Genomic DNA, 27,779 nt, shown 5'->3' with positions numbered 1-27,779 from the left:
ATATGCAAAAACATACTGCCCAAAACATGGCTGCCCAAACCACCACCTCAAGACGAGGCAGTAAGTGCAATCACATTACCAGACTGCTGGTAACCAAGATGCTCTCTCCTTCTGATCTGACATCCTCCTTTGTATCCAAACTCCAAAGTTCACTTCTCCCCCTGCCCTGACACCCCTCACCATATCTGAACCCCCTGATGCCCCTCTCCCTTAAACAGGATGCGTAAGTAGTTCTGCCTCCTTTTCATACCCCCTCCCCTGATAGGCAATCAACCTTTCCCCTGCTCATACAAATTTAGCTTGAGAGCCCCTGTGACTTAGTGGGGGTGGGGGAGGTCTTTTCTCTGGTGGGCTGGTTAGACAGATCAGGATCCCCATTCTCTCCTGCAACAAAATGGCTGCCTTGATCCCTAGCATAGTCTTTATATATAGAAGGATAGTACAAGACTACTACTAGGGATCATGACAGCTATTTATGAGCTGATATTCAAAGCCAGTTAATTGCATTGAGTAGGCCCTGAGAGAATATTCAGCAACACTTACCTGTTAATGTATGAGCAATCTACGGACAGAGTTCAGGCGGAGTCAACACTTAACCATATAAGTGGTCAGTCCTTAAACTCTTAAGTTAATCAGCCAAACAGGACTACATAAATAGCATTCCTATCATTGGCCAATTTAACTTAACCAGATGAAGGCTGAATATTGGCATTTATCCATTAAAGTGCTGGCCATTCCACATACTAGGATATTTAATTCCAGTACCCAGATATTACCCCCTTAGTATTTACTATTTGATTTTGTTGCTGAAAACTGATGGGGCAGAGCTGGGGGAGGGGTGATCTTGAGGTTTTGAATATAGAGGAGGTTGTCAGATGGGGGGGGAGTAAGGAGAGGCAATCTTGGAGGTTCAGATATCGAAGGAGGTTTTGGATTGGGTGAAAGGATTCAAATGGGGGGTTGATCACAGTATTGATACATTTGGGAGCTGGGGAAAAGGGGAGATGCAGGTAATGCTGTCAGGAAGTTCAATATGTTGACAGGTGTAGGGCTGAGGCTGCATTATATGCTTGGGCCGATAGTGTGGAGGGTTGGCACTGTCATCCCAGGCTGTAACTTGGTGCCTGTGGGATAAGGGGGTAAGGGCCTGCTTTGTGCAGTAATGTAGGGCACATCTTACGCTTGCCACCTACATTTACCACAAGGCTTTACACTTAGCATAATCTAGTTTTGCACATATCACTTGGTAAGTGCAAAACCTTATTGCACTTAGTAAACCTGCACTTTATTCTTTTCTTTTATTTACTTTGTAAAAACTGAGAAGTATAAATTAAAACTGGATAAATTAGCATGCATTAGATTTATTTAATAGTAGAAGCTTTTTTAAAGATGACATGGAAAAGACATTAAGATCTCCTTTTACGAAGCCGCGTTAGCGGTTTAATGCATGTAATAGTGCACGCTAAACTGCCAGCCGCGCTAGACGCTAACTCCAGCATTGAGCTGGCGTTAGTTCTAGCTGCGTAGCGCAGGTTTAGCATGCGCTAAAAAGCTGCTAAAAAAGCCGCTAAAACCGCTAACGCGGCTTCATAAAAGGAGCCCTAAATCTTTTTGCATCCATTTTGGGGTTTCATTTAATCTGGTGCTTTGTGCATTTAAAAATGAGGAAAGAATTAGCAGAGTGCTTTATAATGCATGTTCAAACAACTTTTTATTTTTTAAACCCTGTTACATACAAAATAAAAGAACTTAATTTAAAAAGTATTTTGGAAGTAAATATGATTAGCTAAGTATGTTTGCCTAATGGAGAATACCAACATGGATATTATGTGTAGACCAGTAAGAGGGAATAGCCACCTAATGGTTAAATAGCAGGTATGAACCAAAGAAGTCCGGGTTCAAATGCTGCTTTTTCCACTGATGTTCCTTGTAATCTTGGGTAAGACACTTTAGCTTCCATTGCCTCCAGTATAATATAGACTGTACTTGGCCAAGGAAATAACTTGTATACCCAGGGCTGGATTAAAGGGTAGCCCTAATAGGCACGTGCCTCGGGTCCGAGGAGGTCAGGGGGGTCTTCCTCACTCCTTATTTCTCACTCCTGTGTTTTGCTTTCCTCTCTTCCCCGCCCCCTCTGCCCCTGGTCAAATAGCAGTGGCTTTCTTTCCAGCCTCCAGACTAACAGTGGTTTCCTCCCCTCCCCTCACAGCAGCTTTCAGTGTTCTAAGTTGCCTGGAGCAGTGCCAGTAGCGGCAGCGCAGTGATTCACTTAGGCAGCCTTGGGGCCTTTGCTGGTTCGCAGCCCACCTCTGATAATGCAACTTCCTTTTTCCTCAGAGGTTGGCACGATCCAACAAAGGCCCAAGGCTGCCTAAGTGAATCGTTGTGCTGACGCTACTGACACTGCTGCTGGCAAGTTAAAGCACTGAGCTGCTACTGCTGCTAGTCCAAGAAATCGAAGGTGCTGTTGCCACTGGTTGGATGTGGAAAGGGAAGCTGTTGCTGGTAGGGGTGAAAGTGGGAAGGAGATCTAGAACTGGTTGGGGGGAGGGGAGCTGCTTTTGCTGGTCAGGGTTGGGCTAGAGAGGTGCCACATTGGACTGGAAATGGAGGATGATGAAGGGGGAGCTGCTGATGTAAGGGGTGAAAGGAAAAGGGGGAGCTAGAGCTGTTTGGGGGGGAAGGGGGCACTGCTTCTGCTGGTCAGGGGAGTTAGAGAGTTGCCACACTGGACTGGAAATGGAAGATGGTGAAGAGGGAGCTACTGCTGAACAGGGGCAAAGAAAGGGAGAGCTGCTACTGGACCTGGAGGGATGATGAATCAAGGATGCAGTACACTTTTGTATATATATGGAAAGACAAGTAGGTGGGAAGGGAAGGAAGGAGAGATTTGTTCAGAGATGTTTGGGGGTTACATAGAAGAAAAACTGTACACTGTAATCTTTGTTTTGAATTTTAAAATAAAAGAAAAAAAGAAATCAAGTTGAAATAAAGAAGTAAAGAAGAAAACAGGTAAATAAATGGGGGTGGGGCAGGGCCAGGGGGCCCAGTGTACTTGTGTGCCTAGGGGCCCTCGAAGAATTAATCCTGCCCCGTGGGTACCAATTTGCAAGTCTCCTTGAATTCAGATTTGGAAAGAGAAGTAATTATATCTCAAGTCCAAAATTCACATCACTTTGTAATTCTTTCAGTTGATTACAACTTGCTGCCTATGTTTATACGGGCTTTTAAAAAAAAAAAAATAATAATAATAATATAACATGAAAATTATCAATATAACATATAGAAAGATCAATCACACTAATGCTGCCCAACACAGACATTATCTGCTGTATGTAGAGGCTATTATATTTTTGTTCATCTTTATCATGCCATCTTTACGTGAAGGAAAAGAGAACCACTTTATTTTGGTGACTGCTTTGGCTTTCATAATATATTGTAAGAACAGCAGTTTAACTGTATCTGACATCTGTATGTCCAGGTTATAAAACTAGAGTCTTATTCAGGTAATCCTGTTTTATGATTTCATGCCTTTACAATACATGGCAATCTGTAGGTATGAAATACGGCTCCCCATAGAGTCCGAGGCTCTGTTGCCCCTATGCATAAGGTAGGGGAGGAAAGGTTATTCCTGTAAGCTAGAAAATGGTTGCTTTTTGATGTGAACTAAGTCATCAGTTCATCACATAACTTCATTATTTCCCAGTTTCATTGGGTTGCTTTTGTGTAATGTCAGAGAATGATCCCATTTACTTTGCTCTATAGGCGATGTTGGAGATTGGCATAGGGCTTTGAATTAAGATCATGATTTTTTTTTTTTTTTATAAAGTTACATTCTAACAACAAAATATTTGTTTTTAAGTAGATATTTTACAAACTATTGAAAAGTAACTATTTTTATTTTTTCACAGAGCTTCACTATCCTACTTTCCCAATTGACAGCCTGTTATTTAAATTGGTCTATCCAGGTAACAAGCACTGCTACCTAGATAAACAGTGCTGACCAGAGTGCAATACAGAAAGGAAGTTATAAAAATTTTTTAAAGATATGGAGACCGATAGTTGATTTTTGTAGTGAATAGGCATCATTTTTCTTTGATAATATACATAGGGGGGGTGGGGGGATTGGAAGATAAGATGTAGCAAAATTGAAACTTTGAAGGAATATGATAGTTTTAATGATTGTATAGAAAGATGGGAGGGGGAGGGTTTTTCATTAATTTACATATTAAGAATATAATGTATGATGTTCAAGTGTTATATGATAGTATTTCATGTTGTTCTTTTTGTGCACTTGATGTAAGTTTGAAAAAGAATAAAGAAATTAAAAAAAAAAAAGAAATTTTCAGCAGCATGCTGTTGAAAATGATCATTAAGAGGGAGATTCTATAAAAGGCACCAAAGATAGGTGCCTAAATAAATAGGCACTTACATTAACCTTTTCCTATCGTGTGTCCCGGATGACGGGACATTCCAAAAATGTCGTTGCCATCGTATGTCCCATACTAATAAAGAGCCAGGAACACAAAATATTTGAATTTACAGACTTATGACTTATTTACATTATGTTTACAACAGCCGTAAATGATAACAGTGAATAATACAAAACTTTGCTAAAATAATTACGATTGGAACCGGCGTAATGTAAAATTTATTACAATAGGAAAAGGTTAATTAGTATATTGGTTTTAATTATAAGATTTAAGGCTCCCTTTACAAAGCCGCGCTAGGGCCTTAATGCGCGGAATAGCGCATGCTAAATTGCCGCATGCGCTAGCCGCTACTGCCTCCTTTTGAGCAGGCGGTAGATTTCCGGCTAACACGCACGCTAATCCGGTCTGTGTGATAAAACCGCTAGCGCAGCTTTGTAAAAGGAGCCCTTAATAAGCTCATAGTTTATTAAGGCACGCTTCTACATAAGATAGGCACCTATCTTATGGTGCCTAACTGCAAAGTAGGCGTGTTTAGGGATGGACAAAGACTTAGGCACCATTAGGCGTGATTCTCTAAAGTACTTAGGCGGCTATAATGTAGGCACGATTCTATAATGGGCGCCTAAGTGTGAATGACATGAAATAGGTGCCTAAATTTAGATACCTATCTTTTTAGGCACCCAATTATAGAATCTGTCCCTAAGTGCCCCAGGACTATCCATATAGGGCTGGGGACAGTCCAAGAATGCTCTTGAGTAATAGATCACTACAGGTCATTGACCTGGGGGGCCGCCGCGGGAGCGGACTGCTGGGCATGATGGACCTATGGTCTGACTCGGCAGAGGCAATGCTTATGTGCTTATGTGCTTAATGGAGTTGATGTGCAGCCAAGTGCTATTTGGGTAGTAGCTACATTCATTCTACTGAATGGGTACCTATCTTGAGTAAGGTTGGGCAGCAGCAGGGCAAGGAAGGAGGTGCCCAACCTGGTGGTACCCAGCATCACTGTGCCAAATGTGCCCCTGTACCTTTTCCCCATTGCACACCCCTATGTACCTCTTCAAAATCTTTAGTGGCAGCACCTCCTAGCTGCTGCTCGCAATGGCCTCAGCTTTCCCTCAGCCTCAGCCAGCACGAGCAACAGCTAGGAGATGCTGTTCACTTCTGAAGATTTTGAAGAGGTGGGTGGGCAGAGAGGAGAGGTGCCAGTGTCCCCCCCAAGATAGTGCCCCGTTTTCCCCCCCCCTCACTACATCACTGAGGTTAGGACAGAAAAAGTACTCATGTCTATTTTGTCACGCCCTACCCCATTTATCCTGTTTTTCTGATTAGATTGTAAGCTCTATTGAGCAGGGATTGTCTTTTCATGGTTAATGTACAGCACTGTGGGCATTTGGCAGCACCATAGAAATGATAAGTAGTAGTAAATAGGCAGAATGGTACCAGTACCCAAAGGAATACTGGTAGCCACTTTATACCTGGATTTTCAGCACTGTTGTTCAAGTATGGCCTGGCACTGAGTAGCTAGATATTAAAAATAAACAAATCCCATGATGAGTATCATTTAAAAAAAAACAACCCCAAAAGCAACTTCTGACTGCCATGGGCTGAACATTACCCACTAAAAGAGAATTCTATAAACTAGGCATCCATATGTACGTGTCCCTTGCATGCATACATTCCTAGAATACTATCACTTGTGCATGTATGTGCACATATTCCTGCAATAGTGCAAACAGGGTGTCTACGCCCTTTAAATACCTGTGTAGCTTACTTAGCTTGTATTTGCAAGGAAGGTGTACATATGGGAGGAATATGGGCAGGACAGGGCCTAGGCTTCCATTTACAAACATACTGTAAGATATATACATCCCTGTCATATTTAGACACTTGGTTATGCCAACTCACTGGCGTAAATGTTCGGCAATCTAATACTGGGTTATGCTAGTATTCCAAAACTGAACCTTGGCACCCAGGTTTCATTATTGAATAGGCTTCGACCATGTCCCCTAGATGTTTATACTGTATATTAAGGCTTTAGAGATAATGTGGTATTCAGGCTTCTAAAAGATTGAACTGAATGCTGTTCTAAATCCTGAAATTAGGACCTTCCTTCTACTCCCTCCCCTTTATACTTCACCTTGTTCTGAAACTGTAGAGAACCATGACATTTAAAGTTAATATTTACAGCTAAGGGAACTCTTTGGCAGTAGTACAGTTTTGTTCAAAGCAAGGCAACATTTCATTCATTGATTTATTTATATATTTATATTTTTTCTTTCATTTTCATCTGGCCAATCTTGATTCTAATTGTATAGCTGCCAAGGTTGTTCCAGCCCAAAAACAAAGAACAATTACGTTTCTTTTCAACCCACTTTCATGCTCTCTCTTTCTTAACCAGACCTCACCTTTATGGGTCCTTGCATTTGACTTGACAAATGCTTCCTTGTAAGCAGTTGGTTTTCCATTTTAATCAAGACAACAAGTTATAAGACGTAGTTGTCATGAATAACCCCATATGTATCCATTTTTGCTATGCTTATACCTATAACTGATCCTTGATTATTACTTAACTAGTCATTAAGCCCGTTACATTAACAGGTGCTAGAATATGTCTATCTGTCTTTCTTTCTTTCTATATCTCTCTCTGCCCCTGTCTATTTCTTCCTTTCTTTGTCTCTCTCCCTCCCACTGTCTGTCTGTCTTTCTTTCTGTCTGTCTCTCTCCCTGGCCCCCTTTGTTTGTCTGTGTTTATTTCTTTCTGTCTCTCTCCCTGCCTGCTGTCTTTCATTCTCGTGCGCTGCCTGCCTGGCCCTCTTTTTTCTCCCCCCCAAAGCAAACCAAGATTGCTCCCTGGCCCCCTTTCCCTTCCCCCCTCCACCACTTTCCTGTGCAGCAACATCAGCATTCCCCTCCTTCTCTGTGTAGCAGCAACAGCATTCCCCTCCCCCTTCCCTGTGCAGCAGCATTCCCCCTTCCCAGTATAGCAGCATTCCCTCACACTTCCCTGTACAGAAGCAGCATTCTCTCCTTCCCTGAGCAGCAACATTCCCCCCTTTCCCTGTGTAGCAGCAGCATTCCCCCCTTCCCTATGCACCCACCCCTTGCCTGCTCCCACTGTTCCCTTCCCCCCATCCATCAGCATTCATTTCCTGAATACGCTCTACTTGCCTCAAAGAAAAGCGCTGCACTGCGCTGTTGCTGGCCTCGGTGTCTTCTCTAAACTGCGGCCAACCCTAGCGGAAACAGGAAGTTGTGAGAGGGCGGGCCGCAGTGGAGAGAAGATAGTGAGGCCAGTGGTTAAACGCTGTGAGTAGGCGAGAGGGAGGAGGGGGAAAATAGATGGCGGCAGGGGGGTTTGGAGGTCGGGCTTGTGCCTGAAGATTTTAAAAGCTCCCCTGGATCAGTGTGCCCAGCTCCTTAGCTTAGTTGAAAGACGCGGCGGCGGCGCCTCTTCGCAGGAGCAGGGCAGACCGAAGAACAGCACGGCCGATAGCTGCCGTATCCGACATCCGCCTCGGGGGAGGAGAGGGTGTTTTGCATGCATGCGCACTCCTATCTGAGGTGCCCTACAGCGCACGGAAAACGGAACACGCGATGGGAGTGCACATGCGCGGCTTAGCCTTTTATTATATTAGATTTCCATATCCAGCAGATCTTAGTGTGAAGGCTAAAAATTCTGTACTTGATGAACCCAAACATGCCTACTTTAGTTGTTTGTATTCTTCTCCCACAGGTTTCCAACTGGTTTGGTAACAAGAGAATCAGGTACAAGAAGAACATTGGAAAATTTCAGGAAGAAGCCAACCTTTATGCTGCAAAAACGGCTGTGACCGCAGCACATGCTGTAGCAGCAGCAGTTCAAAATAATCAGACAAATTCACCCACTACACCAAATTCCGGTATGTCCCAATCCCCGTTTTGTTTATCTATCTTGGCATATTGTTGGGACCTGTTCAATGATCTCTCCCAACTCTGTGATTACTGGATTTACAAAAAAGAATCTGAAAACATTCTAGGGATAATTTAATAAAGCTTTTCTTGTGTAAAGTGTGTTTTGCATTGCAGAAATAGGCTTTTATAAAATTGCACATGGGGTATACACATTTAAAAAGGAGGTGCACGGCAAAAGATTGTGTCTGCTTTTGCATAATCTGCAGATAGGTATTCCTGGAGATATGGTCTGGGCAGAGCAGCAGAAGAGTTACAATGTAAACTTGTTTAATTTTATAAACTATACATGTAAATTAATAAATGCACAGGTGAGGAAATTTGTGCGCTTTGGCAGGAAAAGTGGGTAATTGAACGAACCTATTTTATAGGGGCATATATGCATCTATGTTACATTTATAATATATCTACAGATAAGCTTCACTGTCCAGGCTAGAGGTGAATAGTCAAAATCAATCTCCCACAAAGACATCTTTCTGGCTACAACCACCATCTTGTCACATTGTATCCATCTCCAGTTAATCCTTATATATATTTGAATAAAGAATTTTATCCACACTTAAGATTTTGAGACATTTCATCAAAGTTCCAAAACCCAAAAATCTAGACACTATTGAATGTATTCCTCCAGGTTAGCAGCTACTACACCAACATGATTGCATTTTGAGTTGTACATTTTCTGTTTTTGGTCTTTGATGAAATTTCTTCAAAATCTTAAGTGTGGATAAAATTATTTATTTATACTGTTTATATATATATATATATATAAGGACTAATATTGGTTATCCAGGAGTACATCAGTTGCCTAATCTCTCTTAGCCACTCTGGCGCTAACCTCAAAATGAGATCCCTGGCAACAGTTTCTCATGACTACCACTAGGGGGGGGGGGTCATATTTCCATATATGGAAAATTTCCCAAGCAACTTCCTAAATCTGATGTTATTATGCTATTGTAGCTAAAAAGAGTGTTATTTTAATTTTGCAAAGTGCCAATTTGCAGACTCTGACTAAATAAACTAAAATAACACTTTTCAGTTGCAAAATAACGGCAGATTTAGGATGTTGGTTGGGCCCCAAGTGGTAGTCATGCTAGACTGCCACTAGAGGTGCCATTTTGAGGTTGGTGCCAGAGTGGCAGGGAACAATTGGGCATTGAACCTGGCTGATGCTCCAGGACCCCACTAAATGCCCCCCCCTTCCTCCGGACTTCCAGAGAGTAGTCAGGTAGCCACTAGAGAGGTTGGGTGTGCTAAAACATGGTGGGAACTCACTGCTGCAGCCCAGGAGCATCAAGCTGTACAAAGCTCCTGAACAGTAAAAAAAACCCCAGCATATTTTGCATCTCTTTACTCCCTAATGCATGGCAGCTTAGATATCACTGCACTATTTTTAAAACAGCTGTGTTATGGCTGTTTAAGTCACATTAAGGGGTAATACAACTTACAGCCCTAATGCCACTTGATGATTTTCTTCCTTACTGGTCTATTTAAAATTGCAGAATTGGACTGATGATAATATTCATTGGAGACACTTGACTGGAGTTGAAATTATAACTCATTGCTCCATATATGGTGATCCACCTGCATACATTTATGTATATCTTATGATTTAAGATAAATTTCAAGGACCTTGTAATCATTTGAGGTGTTTTAGAGGGAAATTATATTTATAACATAGACAGAAAGCTGGATCATATAGTCCACAGTAGAAACAGTATGGCAAATATGTTTTTACAATAAATTCAATGGCATGCCATACTCATTTTCACCATAGTGCTTCTATAGCGGTCTATGTGATCCAGCTTTTTATCTGTGTTGTCTGCATACGCTGGAATTTGCCTCTTCTCTTTGCACATTATAATATAGGCACTTCAATAAAATTATCCCCCATGTGAGGCGATATACTGTAGAAATGAACTGTTTTTCAGAGACTTTGGTCCCATCTGTCTTATAGACAATCTTTGACTGTCTTCTCCTCCATAAGGCCATCAGGCAGCATTTCATTTCTAATAGCTGCTTTTTGCGATTAGTCAGTATATAGGTTTCCTGTCAGTGTGTTCACATGTTTACTAGTTAGAATTAAGGCATCTGAATAAATGACAAATTGTGGGCGTGAATATGTCATTATTGGCAGCCCTACTTTGTTACAGAATTAATCTAATTTATAAAGTGAAATATACTTTGTCAGACTCTGCCCCTCGGTTTATAGAAACTGACAGACAACGTGGACCAATCAGCGGAAGCATTTTAAATTTAAAAACTTGCTTTGAGCCACCATTTTGTTTGTACATTTTTCCATGTTCTTTTAAGGAATGGAAAAAAAACAATCTTCATCCTCTTCGCCCCTCACACACAAAATGCAGTCTGCAGTTCTGATAAGCCTTTTAGGCTTGCAAGTTACCTTTTAGTGTTCGGCAGCTGTCAGGTAAGCTCTACTCAAACAAAGGAATATAGATGATATTCCAGTTCCCACCATTAACTGCTTATTGCCTGAATCCTTTGGGAATATAGCCTGTATGAGAGGTCTAGGTTTAGACCATTTTATTTTTTAATCTTATATGGTAGCATATTTACAGCGAGTTCATTCTATTTTTAATGAGCCATTATTACACTCTGACAATGCATAAATGATATATTTTACGTAGTCCATTGCTTTGTTTTAATTCACTGCTCTGTTATTTCTTTTCCCATTGCTATTTATTAGACATTAATAGTTTTAGAGTATCAAATAGCAAAAAGCACTTTAGAAAGACCCATAATCTAATAAGAACTGCCATACTAGGTCAGACCTAAGGCCCTTGAACCCAGTGCCATCTTTGCAATAGTGGACAGAAACAAAAAAGAGGTAGAGATTCCAAGCTGTGTAACCCCAGGGATAAGAAGTGGCTTTCCTCAAGTCTAATAAATATATGAAAAATACGTTTTGTAAAATCTAGTTATTAGTAGGGAAACATCCAGGTCATGTATACCAAAACCAAAGCTGACAACACATAAACCAAAAATAGAAACGGAGAAAAAATAAACCTCAATTGAGGGAGGTTGGGACTACACAAGTGCCCAACCATCCGCACATCATCACGGGTTTATAAAAAAACTCCGTAAACATGTATATAAATAATTGCTTCACTCATTTCCATTCATACAAAATCTTTATTTAGGTCACTTTTTTTCTTCTTTTTTCTTCAAAGTCTTTTTGTGTATAAACGTCAGTGTATAGTAATACAGGCCAGAATCCCAAACTTAACTGAATTAATTAGCAAGGGCTACAGCTTAATTACATTAGTGTAAGAGTTCTTAAAGGTATGGAGCACACAGTCAAAAACAATACGGAAAAAATACACTCATCTGAAAAAGGCTTTTCACCAAAGGCTTCCAACTCATACTCCCGACAGAAAAGACTTTCTGTTTCGCCCGACAAGGGCTAAACTTCTTTGAAGTTTTTATTTTATGACCGTTTGGAAATTTAATAGTAGTGCTGGTGTTTAGCCTATTACGCATCACGTAGTGGATGACGTCATGACGCCCGGTTCGTTTTTTGTTCGAGCCGGGCGCGTCTCACAGTCCCAGTACCTTCTTGAGAGGAGTCGGCTTCACTACCAACAAATTGTAAGAAGCATGGAGACAGCAGAAGATGGCTTTTTTCCCCTGAAGTAGCCCTTGTTGGGCGAAACAGAAAGTCTTTTCTGTCGGGAGTATGAGTTGGAAGCCTTTGGTGAAAAGCCTTTTTCAGATGAGTGTATTTTTTCCGTATTGTTTTTGACTGTGTGCTCCATACCTTTAAGAACTCTTACACTAATGTAATTAAGCTGTAGCCCTTGCTAATTAATTCAGTTAAGTTTGGGATTCTGGCCTGTATTACTATACACTGACGTTTATACACAAAAAGACTTTGAAGAAAAAAGAAGAAAAAAAGTGACCTAAATAAAGATTTTGTATGAATGGAAATGAGTGAAGCAATTATTTATATACATGTTTACGGAGTTTTTTTATAAACCCGTGATGATGTGCGGATGGTTGGGCACTTGTGTAGTCCCAACCTCCCTCAATTGAGGTTTATTTTTTCTCCGTTTCTATTTTTGGTTTATGTGTTGTCAGCTTTGGTTTTGGTATACATGACCTGGATGTTTCCCTACTAATAACTAGATTTTACAAAACGTATTTTTCATATATTTATTAATCATTTTGTTTTTCCTCAAGTCTACCCTTTTAATATGGTTTATGGATTTTACTTCCAGAAACTTTAAGCCCCGGGTACTGTTACCACTTTTATCACATCCTTTGGCAACAAATTTCAGAACGTAAATGTATATTGAGTGAAAAAACACATATTCTTAGATTTGTATTAAATGTACAACTTAGCAACTTCAGGGTGTGACCCCCCCCCCCCCTTCTGTTTGTACCAATGAGCAAATAGCAAAACTTTATTTATAGTACCATAATCATAGGGTAAAGTTGGGATTAAATTACAGATATTCATCTTAAATCAAAGTTGAAATTTACAATGTGTGTAGATATTTAAAGAAAACTTCAACAATTAATCATGTCCTCTGTTACACACTTCTCTTTTATTTTTCTCTCCCTCTCCCTCTTTAACTTTCCTTTCCCTTCACTGAGCCCCCTGGGGATATATTTGTAGCTCTCTGTTATTCAGCTACTGAACTCTTTCCTTTCCAGGTTCTTCTGGTTCTTTTAACCTCCCAAATTCTGGGGACATGTACATGAACATGCAGAGTCTGAATGGGGATTCTTACCAGGGGTCCCAAGTCGGAGCCAATGTGCAATCACAGGTAGGAGAAATGCCCCCAGACTAGGGCCTTTCTAGCAGGGTAGGGATTGGGCTAAAATTACCGCCTTACTCTGAGTCTAATGAAACCTTCTGCACTTACATGCAGAATCTATGCTGTTATTGCTTCTAAATGTGACTTATTACTCAATATCTATAACAATTAATAAGCAAAGCAAATAAGACTATTTTCTTAATGTTTGAAACCTTAAACTTTGTGAATGCATTCGGCTCTGGCTTGAGCTCATGGAGTGGGAGTGGGTCCATATGACTTTAACAGACAATGTGGATGAAGTATGTTTCCTTGCTGGTTTTCATGTGGTTGTATTTATGGAACAAAGGTTTCTTCCCCCCCCCCCCCACCCTAACAATTTCAATCACATGTAAACACATAATTGAAACTACATTCCAATCTGATTCAGCCTTTTATGTCAGCCACATTAGTCTGGACCTGCATCTTGCAGTTTGACATATAAGGTGCAATAACTAAGTTTACTAAACTTAAGTACCTGAACGTGCTCCATTTGTAAAACTCACATTCTGTCATGACATCTACAGAGCACAATATAAAATCATCATACAACAATTGCAGTTTGTGCCCAGGGGCTAGAGGATACTTTTCATAAAACTTTCAAACTGACCACTTCCACATTGCACTGTGACACATCCATGCTTTAATTTCTAAGCAATTAACAAGGACCTAGGTTCTTTCTGATTGTGTTACTTGAGGGTTGCTCTGAAAAATATGGAGCTGTAAGAGCTTTAGAATACTTAAGGTTGTGAAATTCTGTCAATCATTTGTGATGGATACAATAATTATGAGAGAGAAATTTGTGACACAACAGTTAAAAACGTTTCCTGTTTTTAAGCTGTGCTGCTTTCGCAAATTTGTAACGATGCATTTTGTCTTGTCTTGCTAAGGTGGATACCCTGCGTCATGTTATCAATCAGACGGGCGGATACAATGATGGCTTGGGAGGAAATTCACTGTACAGTCCACATAACTTAAATGTGAGTACCCTTGGAAACAATGTTTTGAAGAGCATAAACACTGTGCAAGGTAAATAAAATCATACTAATAAACATCTTAAGAACTATCTGTTTAACTTAAAAAGGTTTTTTTTAAAGTGTTGTGTTAATAAAGTAGGATTGTGGTCTTTGTACTGTGGTAGCTTAGTGCTGTGGTTCTTATACCTGTCCTGATGATTCCTCCCAATTGGATTTTCAGAAGATTCACTATACTGTAGATACACGTGAGATCTAATTTCATATTCATTGTGAATATCCTACAAACTTGACTAGCTATGAGGTCAGCAGAACAGGTATGAGAATCGCTGACTTTTTGGTTATTTTGTGCCACCGAAGAAGAGATATTCAGATTCCTTACTCAAATTCCTGTTCTTAAGGCTGATGGGCAGCATGTTTAAGGCAATTACTGCTCTCATGGTAACACCTACTAATAGCCCAACTTGCATTAAGAGGACCGCATCCTGCTTCTTGGACCATAGTAGACTGCTGTGGTAACTCATCTATCTGTGCAAGGGGATGTGGGAGAAAAGAAAATATGAGATTGCCCACGATGTGGTCTCTAGTGAGAAACACCAATGATTAAACAACTGTATTTAAAATTGTGTATTTATAAGAGTTATGTGAACACCATGCACAAATAGTACATAGACTTATATTATACCACCCCAAAAATTGGATGTGAAATGGATCTGCTTAGTCACTAGTTCTCTCCCTCTTTTCTGATGATTTGTTTGGAAATGCTGAATTGAGGATAGTACCACCCATCATCGCTCTACTGGTGACTTGTAAACAAATCCTAGCAAGAGTACAAGGTTACAACCATTACTGAAAAATCACCTACATTTATGCAGACCTATTTATTTTTTTCTGGATGCTGATATAAGTCCAGGCCAGAGGACTGATGCAGTCACAACATTTGTTTTTTTCTGTGGGAGCAATTTTCATTCATTTAAAACATTTTTACCCCTTGTAGGGAGAATAATCCCTTACTGCATCAAATAATAGCCATAATAAAATTTTAACACCCAATGCTTATTTTAATCACAATGGGGTCTTTTTACTAAGGCACGTGCTAAACGCTAACATGTCCAAAGACTATAATGAAAATGGTTTGAAAATAGTATTGTGAATTACCAGCTTTCTGCTGCTTGGGCCCCTTGTTCTTTTAAAGGCAAATTGGCATCTATATAGGAGAAGGAGTCGCCCTATGCAAAACCAGTGTGCCAATGAGGGTAATTAGCCAGGCATCAGGCCCTCTGTCAAGGGAAGTATTGCTGCCTAGGAAAAGGAATATGACACAAGATGAGAAAATGTTTAGGTTTTTTTCATCTACCATTTCAGTTGTGATGCTTCAAGAGTCTCCAGTCAGCTATATCTGTCTGAAACATTCAGCTGATTGACAAGAACATTCAATTTTCTTATCATCATAAAATATGGGATTTATGCATCAATAATGCTCTCTCTTTTGAGTATGATTCACTCTCATTTTTTGGGCATCCAGAGGGCAAATGTGGGAAAAATCAAAACTGCAGATATGTGTGAGATATTTGGCAAAAAGAAAAAAAGAAAATATTTGTCATAACTTCGTAAGAAAAGATATTCTGCATGAACCGTATATGGCAGCATTACCCCTTTAAAACTTTCTATTATTATACCCAAAAATATGTATATAAAAACATTACCACAAATACTAAAAAATGGAAGGACCAGAGGAACAGAGCTCCTTCTTCAAAAGTACAACATATACTCCAGAGAGTTACCAAAGCTCACCACATTCACCTTCCTGTTTATATATATATCTTAAATAATAAAATGCTAGGCCGTGCATGCGCAGTAGCAAAACGTGTTCCCTGATCCCTTTTATGTCGGGATGTGGCCGCACGACTGCGCATGCGCTAGATGGCGTGTTGAGGAGTCATAATGCAGACCCGGAAGAGCGAAGGAAGCCTCACACTGAGCAACTGTATTTACACTGTGCAACGAGCCTCTGCCACGGTCCCGGGTTCCTCTCAGCCCACCCTTCTCGCGGTCTGGCCGGCTACCTTAGTCCTTTGCTGCCGCCGCCACCCCCTTCCCTTCCCACGGTCGACAAAACTCTTGCCTCCAGCAGCCGCCGCAGCACTGTAAACACACTGCTTCGAGGCCTCTACTGCCTTCATTTGCTCTTCCGTTTCTCTGATGACGTCATCAGGGACACGGAAGAGCAAATCGGGGCAGTAGAGGCCGCGAAGCAGCGTGTTTACAGTGCTGCGGCGGCTGCTGGAGACAAGAGGTTTGTCGACCGCGGGAAGGGAAGGGGGTGGCGGCGGTGGCGGCAAGGGACTAGGGGAGCTGGCCAGACCGCGAGAAGAGAAAATCGCGTGAGCCACGAAGAGACAGGGAGGAACTGGGAAGAAGGAAGAGGAAGAGGGAAAGGGGCCTGCTTTGGGGTAAGGGTGTGCTTGGAGGCACACAGCTTTGCTTGGGGGGGGGAGACAGAAGGGGGGCCACGGAGAGACAGGGAGGAACTGGAGCTGGGGAGGGAAAGGGGCCTGCTTTGGGGGAGGGGTGTGCTTGGAGGCAGACAGCTTTGCTTGGGGGGGGAGACAGAATGGGGGGGCCACGGAGACAAAGTCAGGGAGGAACTGGAGGGCCAGAGGGAAAGGGGTCTGCTTTGGGGGAGGGGTGTGCTGGGAGGTAGATAGCTTTGCTTGGGGGTGAGACAAAATGGGGGGCCACGGAGAGACAGTCAGGGAGGAATTGGAGGGGTAGAGGGAAAGGGGTCTGCTTTGGGGGGGAGGGTTGTGTTGGGAGGCAGACAGCTTTGCTTGGGAGGGGAGACAGAAGGGGGACCACGGAGACACTGTCAGGGAGGAATTGGAGGGGTAGAGGGAAAGGGGGCTGCTTCGGGGGGAAGGGTGTGCTGGGAGGCAGATCATTTTGCTTAGGGGGGAGACAGAAGGGGGGCTACGGAGAGACAGTTAGGGAGGAACTGGAGGGGGAGAGGGAAAGGGGGCTGCTTTCTAGCACCCGTTAATGTAACGGGCTTAAAGACTAGTATATATATATAAATCAATATAAATGTGAAGGAAAAAGCCTCAGATGTCAATTTGAGCACCTCTGAGTTCATTGAAGTGAGCTCATTCAAAGAACTTGCTCTACTTTTATACCCATTGTTGGCATAAAAAACGTTCACAAATATTATAACAGCAGACTCAAATTATATAAAACAAATGAACAAACATGCTGACTAAGATCCCTCGATGGTGGTCAACATTTTGTGATATAAAAACTAATCCTTCAGAGCAAATGGGTTCATCTAAAAAAACTACAGATTCACAAATCTTTCCATAACAGTAATTGCAAACTTTGCCAAAAATTCTTTATGTACTTTGCTTCGGTTTGGCCATATTGAGCATGCAAAAACATGGCGACTTGGCATTTTAATTCTTCAACCAATCACAAATGAACTAACTGTGATTGAGCAATGAGAATTGACAGTCGTAATGGGCCTATCAGCCAGCAGTCTAGATCTGACTTCATAAAAATGAGCAACATTCAATAAAAATAGAACTAATTGGTAGCAGAATTTAACACATTGGGTTGCACTGTACACGCTTTAAATGTACCGACCCACTTGATGCGCTCTTGTATCATTCTCTAGCACACAGGTGATCATCTCATTGTTATCCTCCTGCTTACCCTTTTGCTGGCATAAAAAATCATGATTCACAAAGAAATCCCTCTTATATGCTTTTCTCACTACCATCGATGGATACCCTCTCTCCTTCAGTCAGTGTGAATAATATTCTAGAGATGACTATTTTAGAAAGAGTATAGATAGAAATACTTTTTAAATCTATGATAGTATTCATCCGGTTTATCTAAAGTGAAGTTTACTTGTCTCTCAATTTTTTCGTTATCGAAGAATATGTTCCTCATGAGAGGAGTTCAAGAATCAGGATGCAGAGCTGAGAGGCTATCCATCGATCATAGTGAGAAAAGCATATGAGGCCTATCTTTGTTGGCTGTGATCTTTTATACCAGAAAAAGGGTAAGCAGATGGATAACAGCTCACCTGTGTTCTACGATATGATAAAAGAGCGCATTAAGTGGGTCTGATTCTATGTAGGCATTGGCATATGATTTCAATATTACCATCATTTAAAGATACTCGTTTATGGATATAGTGTTCCGAAGAGGTCCGACTTTCAAAGAGATGTTGAGTCCAGAAGCCATGCTACACTGCAAGAGTAATATTAGTGATAAAAAGAAAGGGCATGTGGTCGATGTAAAAACTGTGACATCAATGACTGGTTATCAATGAGTTTGTAAATCCTAAATAAAAATGTAGATTTTTTTCTGAAACATAATACTACCTGTGACATGGAGCTTATGATCTATTGCATCATATGCCCCTGCATGAAGTTATACATTGACCAAATGTCAAGGAAGGTATGTATTCGGATGAATGAACATTGGAGTGCCCTAATAAGTGGTATAATGGGAGCCCCTAATACATAGCATTGTGTATAATTTTCACATGCTTATGAGGAATTGAGGTGTTTAATTTTGGATCACGTACCAGCTGTGGAGTAAAGTGGGAATCAAAGACTCACTCTATAGAGTAAGGAACAATTCTGGATCTAAATGCTCAATACAATGAAACCCAGTGGGTTAAATTCTTCCATTGACTGGTTTATTTTTATTGAATGTTGCTCATTCTCATGAAGTCAAACCTGGACTGCAGGCTGATAGGCCCATTGCCATGACTGTCAATCCTCACTATTCCAATCACAGTTAATTTGTAATTGGTCAGTGAGAAATTAAAATGCCAAGGCGCCATGTTTTGCAAGCTCAAGGCGGTCACACCGAAGCAATGTGTGCTCAGTAAGTATATGAAGAGTTTTTGACAAATGTTGCAATTATTGTTATGGAAAGATTTGTGAATCTGCAGTTTTTGTTTTTTAGATGATCCCATTTGTCCTGAAGCAGCAGTTTTTATACCACAAAACGCTGGCTAACGTCAAGGGGATCTCAGCTAGTCTAAGATAAGTGCATTTGTTCATTTGTTTTATGAAATTTGAGTCTGCTGTTATAATATTTGTGAAGATTTTTAATGTGATGAAGAGTGTGAAAGTAGAAAAAGTTCTTCAAATGAACACCAATGAGTCAAACACAGAGGTGCTCATATTGACATCTGAGGTTTTTTCCTTCACATCTTTCACATTTATATTGATTTACATATATGTATGATCAGAAAAGTGAATGTAAGGAGCTTTCACAGCTCTCCAGAGCGTATGTTATATATATAAAAAATCACCTACATTTATGCAGACCTATTTATTTTTGTTCTGGATGCTGATATAAGCCAAGGCCAAAGGACTGATGCAGTCACATTTGTTTTTTTCTGTGGGAGCAATTTTCATTCATTTAAAACATTTTTACCCCTTGTGGGGAGAATAATCCCTTACTGCATCAAATAATAGCCATAATAAAATTTTAATACCCAATGCTTATTTTAATCACAATGGGGTCTTTTTACTAAGGCGCGTGCTAAACGCTAACATGTCCAAAGACTATAATGAACATAAGAACATAAGAATTGCCGCTGCAGGGTCAGACCAGTGGTCCATCATGCCCAGCAGTCCGCTCACGCGGCGGCCCTCTGGTCAAAGACCAGCGCCCTAACTGAAACTAGCCCTAATGGATGTATTAGCGTTTAGCATGCACTAAAACATCTATCGCGCCTTAGTAAAACAACCCCATTGTTAATTTTTTTGTACAAAAGTTACTTTTAAAAGGCCAGTGCTGCTTCACTATTAGGAATATGGTACTTCCCTCTCAAGAATCACAAATTACCATAATTCCTACATTATACAAGTTTCAAGTTTAATAAAATTTTGATTAATCACTTAATCTTGATTCTAAGCGATGCACATAATAAAAATACAGTGTTGGGGAAACAAAACAATGCATGACAAAAACAAAGTCCTACGGGACTATTAACAAACTTGACAAAACTAAAAACTGAACGAAAAAGGAAAAGAACTACAAGTTATTTGACAGAGAGTGAGACATTTAGGGAAAAAACAAGGGGGGGGGGTAAAGTTAAAAAGCTTCAATAAAATTAAAATTCAGATTAAAATTGACTGGATAACTAACCTTATGACATTCCCACCACTTCTCTTTCATATGCTAAACTTTCTTTTTCATCATGATTTTACACTTATTTCTCTAGGACATGAATTTAGGCAGAAGTTTCTTGCTTGTAGAAAGCAGGTGGAATGTAGCTAAATGCAATAAACTCCTGTTTCACATTTACCTTTCACGTACTTCATAGAGAGAACACATCATTAGTACCATAGATCCCTAGGACTATAGACAGATCAGATGATGTACATTCTAAGTATCATTTACTCCAACAGACTGTTTATACAAGAGTGGATTGAACATTTGATTTAAAAAAAAGCAAGCTAAACAAAGGGCTCCTTTTATCAAGGCGTGCTAGGGGGTTAGCGCGTCGGACATTTCATCACGCGCTAACCCCCGCGGCAACCTAGAATCCTAACGCCTCATCAATGGAGGCATTAGGTACTAGCGTGGCAGACGGTTTAATGTGCGGTATTCCGTGCGTTAAACCGCTACCGCGCCTTTGTAGAAGGACCCTAAAGTAGTCTCCATCGAGTGTCCAGTTTCTTTCGTATTGTAAAAAAAATAGCTTACGATAAAACTGGAAACTTGCTGGACTAAGGGCTCCTTTTACAAAGGTGCGCTAGCGTTTTTAGCACACGCACAAGATTAGCGCACGCTAGCTGAAAAATTACCGCCTGCTTAAAAGGAGGTGGTAGCGGCTAGCGCGCGCTAAAACCGCTAGCGCATCTTTGTAAAAGGAGCCCTAAATGTATAGCCCTTGATGGAGACTAACCCCCTCTTCTACAAAGCCACGCTAGTGTCTGCTGCGCGGCCACAGCCCTGAAGCCCTTTAAATCTCTATGGGTTTCGGGGCCGTTACTGCATGGCTTTGTAGAAGAGGGGGTAAGTTGTTTAACTTGCTTTTAACTTTTCAAACCATCCTCATAGGACTTCATTACATTATACTATGGAACATGATTTTTGTTCCTAGGTATTAAGAGTAATTTCCTAATTGCTCGTACCTAAAACGTATAGAAAATATCTGTTATTTTCATAAAACTTTGCAATTTTCATAAAATTTTGCAATTTAGCTATTCAAACCATAAAAATACCAAATTTTCATCTTTTCATTCTTAAAAAGTCACAAAAAGCAACATATGAATCACAGTTAGCATGTATTTATATCGAAGTTATATAAAGATGACCACAAAAGATTTAGAAGTAAGTAGTTTTTCAAGATTTGTGATTATATTGTAAGTCAATTTCATGAATCAGCCCCCAGATATAGTCTCCCATCATGACCTCATTATATTGTCCTTGGTAGTGGTATTCAAAGTCTGGTATATCCTGGTGGAAGCACTCACTTTGTTCATCTGAGTATGCTCCCATGTTATCCTTGAATGTCTCAAGATGAACATCAAGGATATGTACTTTGAGAGACATCCTACAGCCATTTTACTGTAATTCTTCACCAGATTCTCAACCAACTCCACGTAGATTTTGGCTCAGGAAGCCCCAAACCACTGTGACAAAGCTGTTCTAAGCCACTTTCTCCTTCCTAGTTAGCTTCTTGGGAAATTTCTTACACTCCAGGATCTTTGCCTCAGACAGATTAGAGAAGATGTCTTGAAGGTACTTGAAGGCAGCTGACTCCTTATCTAGAGCTCTGACAAATTGTTTCATTAGGCCTAGTTTGATGTGCAGTGGTGGTATCAGCACCCTCTGGGAGTCCACCTGTGGTTCCCATTCAATGTTGTTTCTTCCCATAGAGAACTTGGTCCACTGTGACCAGCCCTGCTTTTGGTAGTATGCCTTTGTGTCACTGCTGTCCCAAAGGCAGAGATTGCAGAGAAACTTGGTAAAACCACCTTGGAGACCCATTAGGAATGTCACCATTTTGAAGTCTCCAATAACCATCCAGCCGTACTCATCATACTTCAAGGTGCCTAGTAAGGTATTTATATTGACAATGAAGAAGCAGGTTGATGCCCTGGTAAGGAAAGGTTTCTACACATTATGAAAACTGCGTACTATTAGAGCATATTTTAATGTCCCTGAGATTTTTGGTACAATCTCTGGTCTTGAATCAACTGGACTATTGTAATATTGTTTATTTTGCTGGTACTCCTAAAAATCTCTACAGATTGTGCATTATCTAGAATGCAGCAGTCCAACTGATTTTTAATTTGAAAAAGTCCGATTGTATCACTCCTTTTCTGCACGAATTGCATTGGCTGCTGATTGAGGCCCATGTGAAGTTTAAATTCGGTTTTAAAGCTTCAAGGTATCATCTGGTCTCATACCTAGCTATCTGGTGGATTCGTTCATATTTGTTCATTTAAAACGTTCTAGACGCTCTGATGCTCTTTTTACTTTTCCATCTGTTAAAGGAAAATATCACCAATGTCTTCTGTCTTAGGCAGCATCCTGGGATAAGGATTTAAACTCTTTAATTGCAACCTCTTGTACTTATCAACAGTTTAGGAGACATTTAAAAATATATTTGTTCACTAGATTTCTAGGTAACTGAACTATCTCATTTAATTGTTACTTATTTTTCTTTTGTAAACCGCAAAGAACTCAATGGTCCTGCAGTATAGAAGTAATATGTTATGTTATGTTTTGTGTTGTTGTAATCCTCTTTGAGGTGCACCAAGTGAGCCAGTGGAAGAGACAGGTACTTGTTCCCGTTATTGAGCAGCAAGGCTTTGATGCTCCTGGATTAGCTGTCAGTGAAGAGACACTACTCTTTCAGGTTACAGGCTTCTAAGTGCCTCAAACAGACTGGTCACATTGTGGTAGAAGCAGAGCTCATATTGATTGGTAAAAAAGGTGGAAAAAGCATGCCAAAATATGCCTTGTAGTCATTGCACATCCTAGCAGATGCTTCTATGGAGTAAGTTTACCCTCTTGTCTTGATAAATTGGTCGCATACATAGCAAAATACCTCTATTGGATCTTTACACCTTCAGTGACCTGGTCACTAAAGCAAAGTTTGAGGGAAATAATAGCCATTTCTATACTTTTGTGAATCAGTAGCATGGAATATTGCTACACCTTGGGTTTTGGCCAGGTACTGGTGACCTGGATTGGCCACCATGAGAACGGGCTACTAGGCTTGATGGACCATTGGTCTGACCCAGTAAGGCTATTCTTATGTTCTTAGGCAATTAAGAAAGAACACTTAATACCCAGGAACAAAAAAATAATTGTTACATAGTGTTATTAAATACAGTCAATTTTGTGACACAAGTCAAAATAAACATGTTACTAACATTCTTCATGTCTCACAAAATACACCTCTTCTTTCCTTTAATTAGTCGTATTGTCTCTGGTGAACACATGGCATGTACATATCAATACATACAAGAAATATACAAATTAGAAAGGATTTAAGGGGTCCAAGTAATAAAGCATGATGCATAATGTTGATGCCCTAACTCTTCCAATGTGATGGTAATACACTACATAGAGGTAAGTTAGAAGCCATATATTATTATATGAAACAGAGGGTATAAACATAACATTTTATACGCTCCCTCCTCCACTAATTTTGTATCTCGCTACTCAACTGCTCATATGTTCCCACTCTAAACTAATAATGTAATCTCACTGTACACCTGTACCTGTACTCACTGTAATCAAACTGTACACTTCTATTACTGTATACCATCTTGAACTGAAAAGATATGACGGGATATAAATAAAACTATTATTATTATTATTATTAAAACCAATAGGAGGAAATATTTTTGCAGTCAGTTAAGCTCTAGAACGCATTGCCAGAGGTTGTGGTAAAAGCGGATAGAGTAGCTGGTTTTAAGAAGGGTTTGGACAATTTCCTGAAGGAAAAGTCCATAGTCTGTTATTGAGAAAGACATTGGGGAAGCCACAGCTCGCTTTGGATCAGTAGCATGGAATGTTGCTACTGCTTGGGTTTTGGCCAGGTATTAGGGACCTGGATTGGCTACCGTGAGAATGGGCTACTGGGCTTGATGGACCATTGGTCTGACCCAGTAAGGTTATTCTTATGTTCTTATGGTAGATCCTGGATTTTTATAAACTGCCTTGATTGCCTATCTTGTGCCAGAGGGAGCAGTATGTAAGAATTTATAAACATTTCAGTGAGCAAAAATATATATTTGGCATACATGAGCAGATAGTCAGTGGTCTGATACTCAGATAACCAGAGAATTTAAGTCAGGCCACTGAGTAAATCCGGCTAAACAGAGAACTTTTGCTATTAACTGTAGCAGAAGTTATTTGTGCAGGCCAATGACATCCCTTAAAACTGTAAGGGGTGTGTTAGATGCTATCATGCAGCTAAAAATTGAGTACGGCAGGACATGGTCAGGCATCCTGCGGTAACTCCGAAATGTGCCTATGCTAAAAAAATATTTAGAATTTTTTTCAGGGGGCATTTCATGGGTGGAGATTGAGGGCTCTTTTTACAAAGGGGCGCTAGTGTTTTTAGCGCACGCACCGGATTAGTGCGCTCTATAGTGCGTGCTACTTGATAAACTACCGCCTGCTCAATAGGAGGCGATAGCGGCTAGCGCGCTATTCCGATCGTTAAGGCCCTAATGCACCTTTGTAAAAGGAGCCCTGAGTGTTCCTGCACTAATCAGTTAGCCTATGTCCCTTACTGTGTGCTAACTGATTAGCACAGGAATACCACATGAGCTCTTACTGCCTACAAAATGGGTAGCAGTAAGGCCCTGATTCTATAAAAGAGGCCTACAATTAGGCATCTAGATCAGCGTGCTTAGCCAATCTAGGCAACTGACAATTTTTTTTAATTGGCTTAATCAGTTTGGATAATGGAAAGCATGTCTATACCAAGGAACCTACTGGCAAGTAGGCATAGTTAGAGGCAGATTTGGGGTGGAGTTTGGGCATGGATTAACTTAGGTCTGGCCTAAATGGAAGTGTGCCTAAGGATTCAGGGCCTACTAATGCTTAGGCACTGCTAGACACAGTTCTATAAATGGCACATAGCAGTTGATTGATAACCACACTGAACGGCACCTAGGAGTTAGGCACCTAGGAGTTAGGCACTGTTTTTAGAATCAAGGTATAAGTGCTCACATGGTAATTTTTAAAAAGGGCTTTGCCCTAATGCCAACATTAGCTCATGGCCATTAATATAAAAAATAGAAAATCAGACATGTTATGGCTTAGGTAAAAATGTTCTCAGCACAAGGGGAAGACCTAAATAAGGGCGAGCTAAGACCACTTTTTTTCCATAGCTTAATGAAAGGACCCCTGAAATTTCTGCAAGGGTTTCAGTGAGCTTAATTTAGAATGACATTTAAAAAGTGCACTTGCTTAATCACTAATTATTTCTAAATATTAAGTAATCATGATTTACCACTTTTTGAGTTTCTCTTTATACATCTATATAGAAACAGAATGTGAGGTGTACCATTTTATCTCATTTATTCATATTGACTATGTTGTCATAAACAGCATAACAAAGAGCTTGAATCTATCATATATGGCTATATGTGAAGTAGTTTGTGGTACTTAGGTATTTTAAAGGAACTGCAATAGAGTTCCTTGCAAGCTTCTAAAATGGCCATACCTTATCAATAAGTAACTAAAAATGGGAGAATACTGTTCTGCACATGAAAATCCCCAATCTATTATGGAGTATAACTAAGGTGACCATATGTCCCGTTTTGAACGGGACAATCCCGTTTTCAGATCCCCTGTCCCGTTGTCCCCACACACAGCTTCGGGACGCTAAAATGTCCCGTTTTCAAGGACAGCGTCCCGAAGCTGTGTGTGGGGACAACGGGTCAGGCGATCGCTTCCTGTTCCTCCCTGCTGCACCCAAAAAAAACAAAAACAAAAAGTCCCTTCCAGCCTGATTTAAACTCCCCCCTCCCCCTCGGTCCACCGCTGCTGCTCCTCTGCTTACCTTCCTGCCTAATCGTGTCCAGAAGCCTTCTTCCCGACGTCAATTCTGACATCGGAGAGGACGTTCAGGGCCAGCCAATCACTGCCTGGCTGACCCGAATGTCCTCTCCGTTAGAATTAACATCGGGAAGAAGGCTTCTGGGCGCGATTAGGCTGGAAGGTATGCAGAGTAGCAGCGGCGGTCGAGCCTGGAGGGAGGCTTTTTTTTTATCCCGTGGTAGGGGGGAAGGAGGTAGGCAGGCAAACTGGCTGGTTGGTTGGCTGCTGGCTGGCTTTGGGGGAGGTAGGTAGGTAGGCAGGCTTCAGGGGAGGCAGACAGGCAGGCTAGCTTTGGGGGAGGAAGGCAGGTAGACTGGCTGACTTTGGGGGAGGCAGGCAGGCTGGCTCTGAGGGAGGTAGGCAGGCAGGCCGGCTCTGGGGGAGGTAGGCTGGCTCTGGGGGAGGCAGGCTGGCTTTGGGGGAGGTAGGCAGGCAGGCAGGCTGGCTTTGAGGGAGGCAGGCAGGCTGGCTGACTTTGGGGGAGGCAGGCAGGCTGGCTTTGAAGAAGGCAGGCAGGGCTGGCTGACTTTGGGGGAGGCAGGCAGGCTGGCTCTGGGGGAGGTAGGCATGCAGGCTGGCTGGCTCTGGGGGAGGAAGGCAGGCAGACCGGCTGACTTTGGGGGAGGCAGGCTGGCTTTGGGGGAGGTAGGCAGGCAGGCAGGCTGGCTTTGGGGAAGGTAGGCCAGCAGGCTTTTTAGGAAGGGATGGGACAAAGGCTGGAAGGCAGTGAGGGGGACATAGGAAGGAGGGATGAAGGAGAGAAAGATGCAGAGAAGGTAGGGTGATTGTAAGTGGAAGAAAGACTAGAGAGATAAAGGCCTGGACCAAAGGAGAAAGACAGGAGTCAGAAGAAGGACTTTGGGAGGTGCAGACAGAGGGGGAGAGCCCCTGAGGAAGAGCAGAGAGAGGCAAGATCATAACAGAGGAGGGAGAGAGAGGGAGACCTAGAACAAAAGTACAAAGAAGAACTGACACTGGATCTGGGGGCACTAAAGACATAGGAAGGAGGCGCTGGGGACACTAAGGACATAGAAAGGGGCACTAAGGACATAGGAAGGAGGTGCTGGGGACACTAAGAACATAGGAAGAAGGCGCTGGGGGCACTAAGGACATAGGAAGGAAGGAGGGAGGGAATAGAAAGGGACAATTGTTGGGCCTGAGTGCAGAAAGAAATGAAAGAAAAGGATGCACAGTCAGAAGGAAACACAACCAGAGACTCATGAAATCACCAGACAGCAAAGGTAGGAAAAATGATTTTATTTTTAATTTAGTGATTAAAATGTGTCAGTTTTGAGAATTTGTATCTGCTGTCTATATTTTGCACTATATTTGTCTATTTTTCTATAGTTACTGAGGTGACATCTTTGAAAACCCCCCAAATATAAATAATTAACATTTTCTCTGCATATAGGGTGCTTTGTGTTTTTTTAAATTTTATGGTTACCATTATGAAATAAGATATTGTGTGTACATGAAAAATGAATGGAAGAAATTGGGGGTGGGGCTAG

The 27,779-nt window shown here is 41.2% G+C and overlaps 1 protein-coding gene across 3 annotated transcripts in view; it reads left to right on the top strand.

The window, feature by feature from the left end:
* Positions 1-27,779, top strand: part of PBX3 (PBX homeobox 3) — a 426,198-nt gene that overhangs the window by 368,723 nt on the left and 29,696 nt on the right. For 2 of the 3 annotated variants that reach the window (XM_033960083.1, XM_033960085.1), the window contains 3 exons: positions 8,170-8,335; positions 13,059-13,171; positions 14,089-14,178. In XM_033960083.1, coding sequence (XP_033815974.1) covers positions 8,170-8,335; positions 13,059-13,171; positions 14,089-14,178 — 369 coding nt within the window. The remainder of the gene's footprint in view (positions 1-8,169; positions 8,336-13,058; positions 13,172-14,088; positions 14,179-27,779) is intronic. The other variant, XM_033960084.1, reaches the window with a different exon arrangement.

Source organism: Geotrypetes seraphini, chromosome 10 (assembly GCF_902459505.1).
Source record: "Geotrypetes seraphini chromosome 10, aGeoSer1.1, whole genome shotgun sequence".
Taxonomy (NCBI): domain Eukaryota; kingdom Metazoa; phylum Chordata; class Amphibia; order Gymnophiona; family Dermophiidae; genus Geotrypetes; species Geotrypetes seraphini.
The sequence above is the reverse complement of the archived record's forward strand: the minus strand, read 5'-3'. Positions and strand labels throughout refer to the sequence as shown.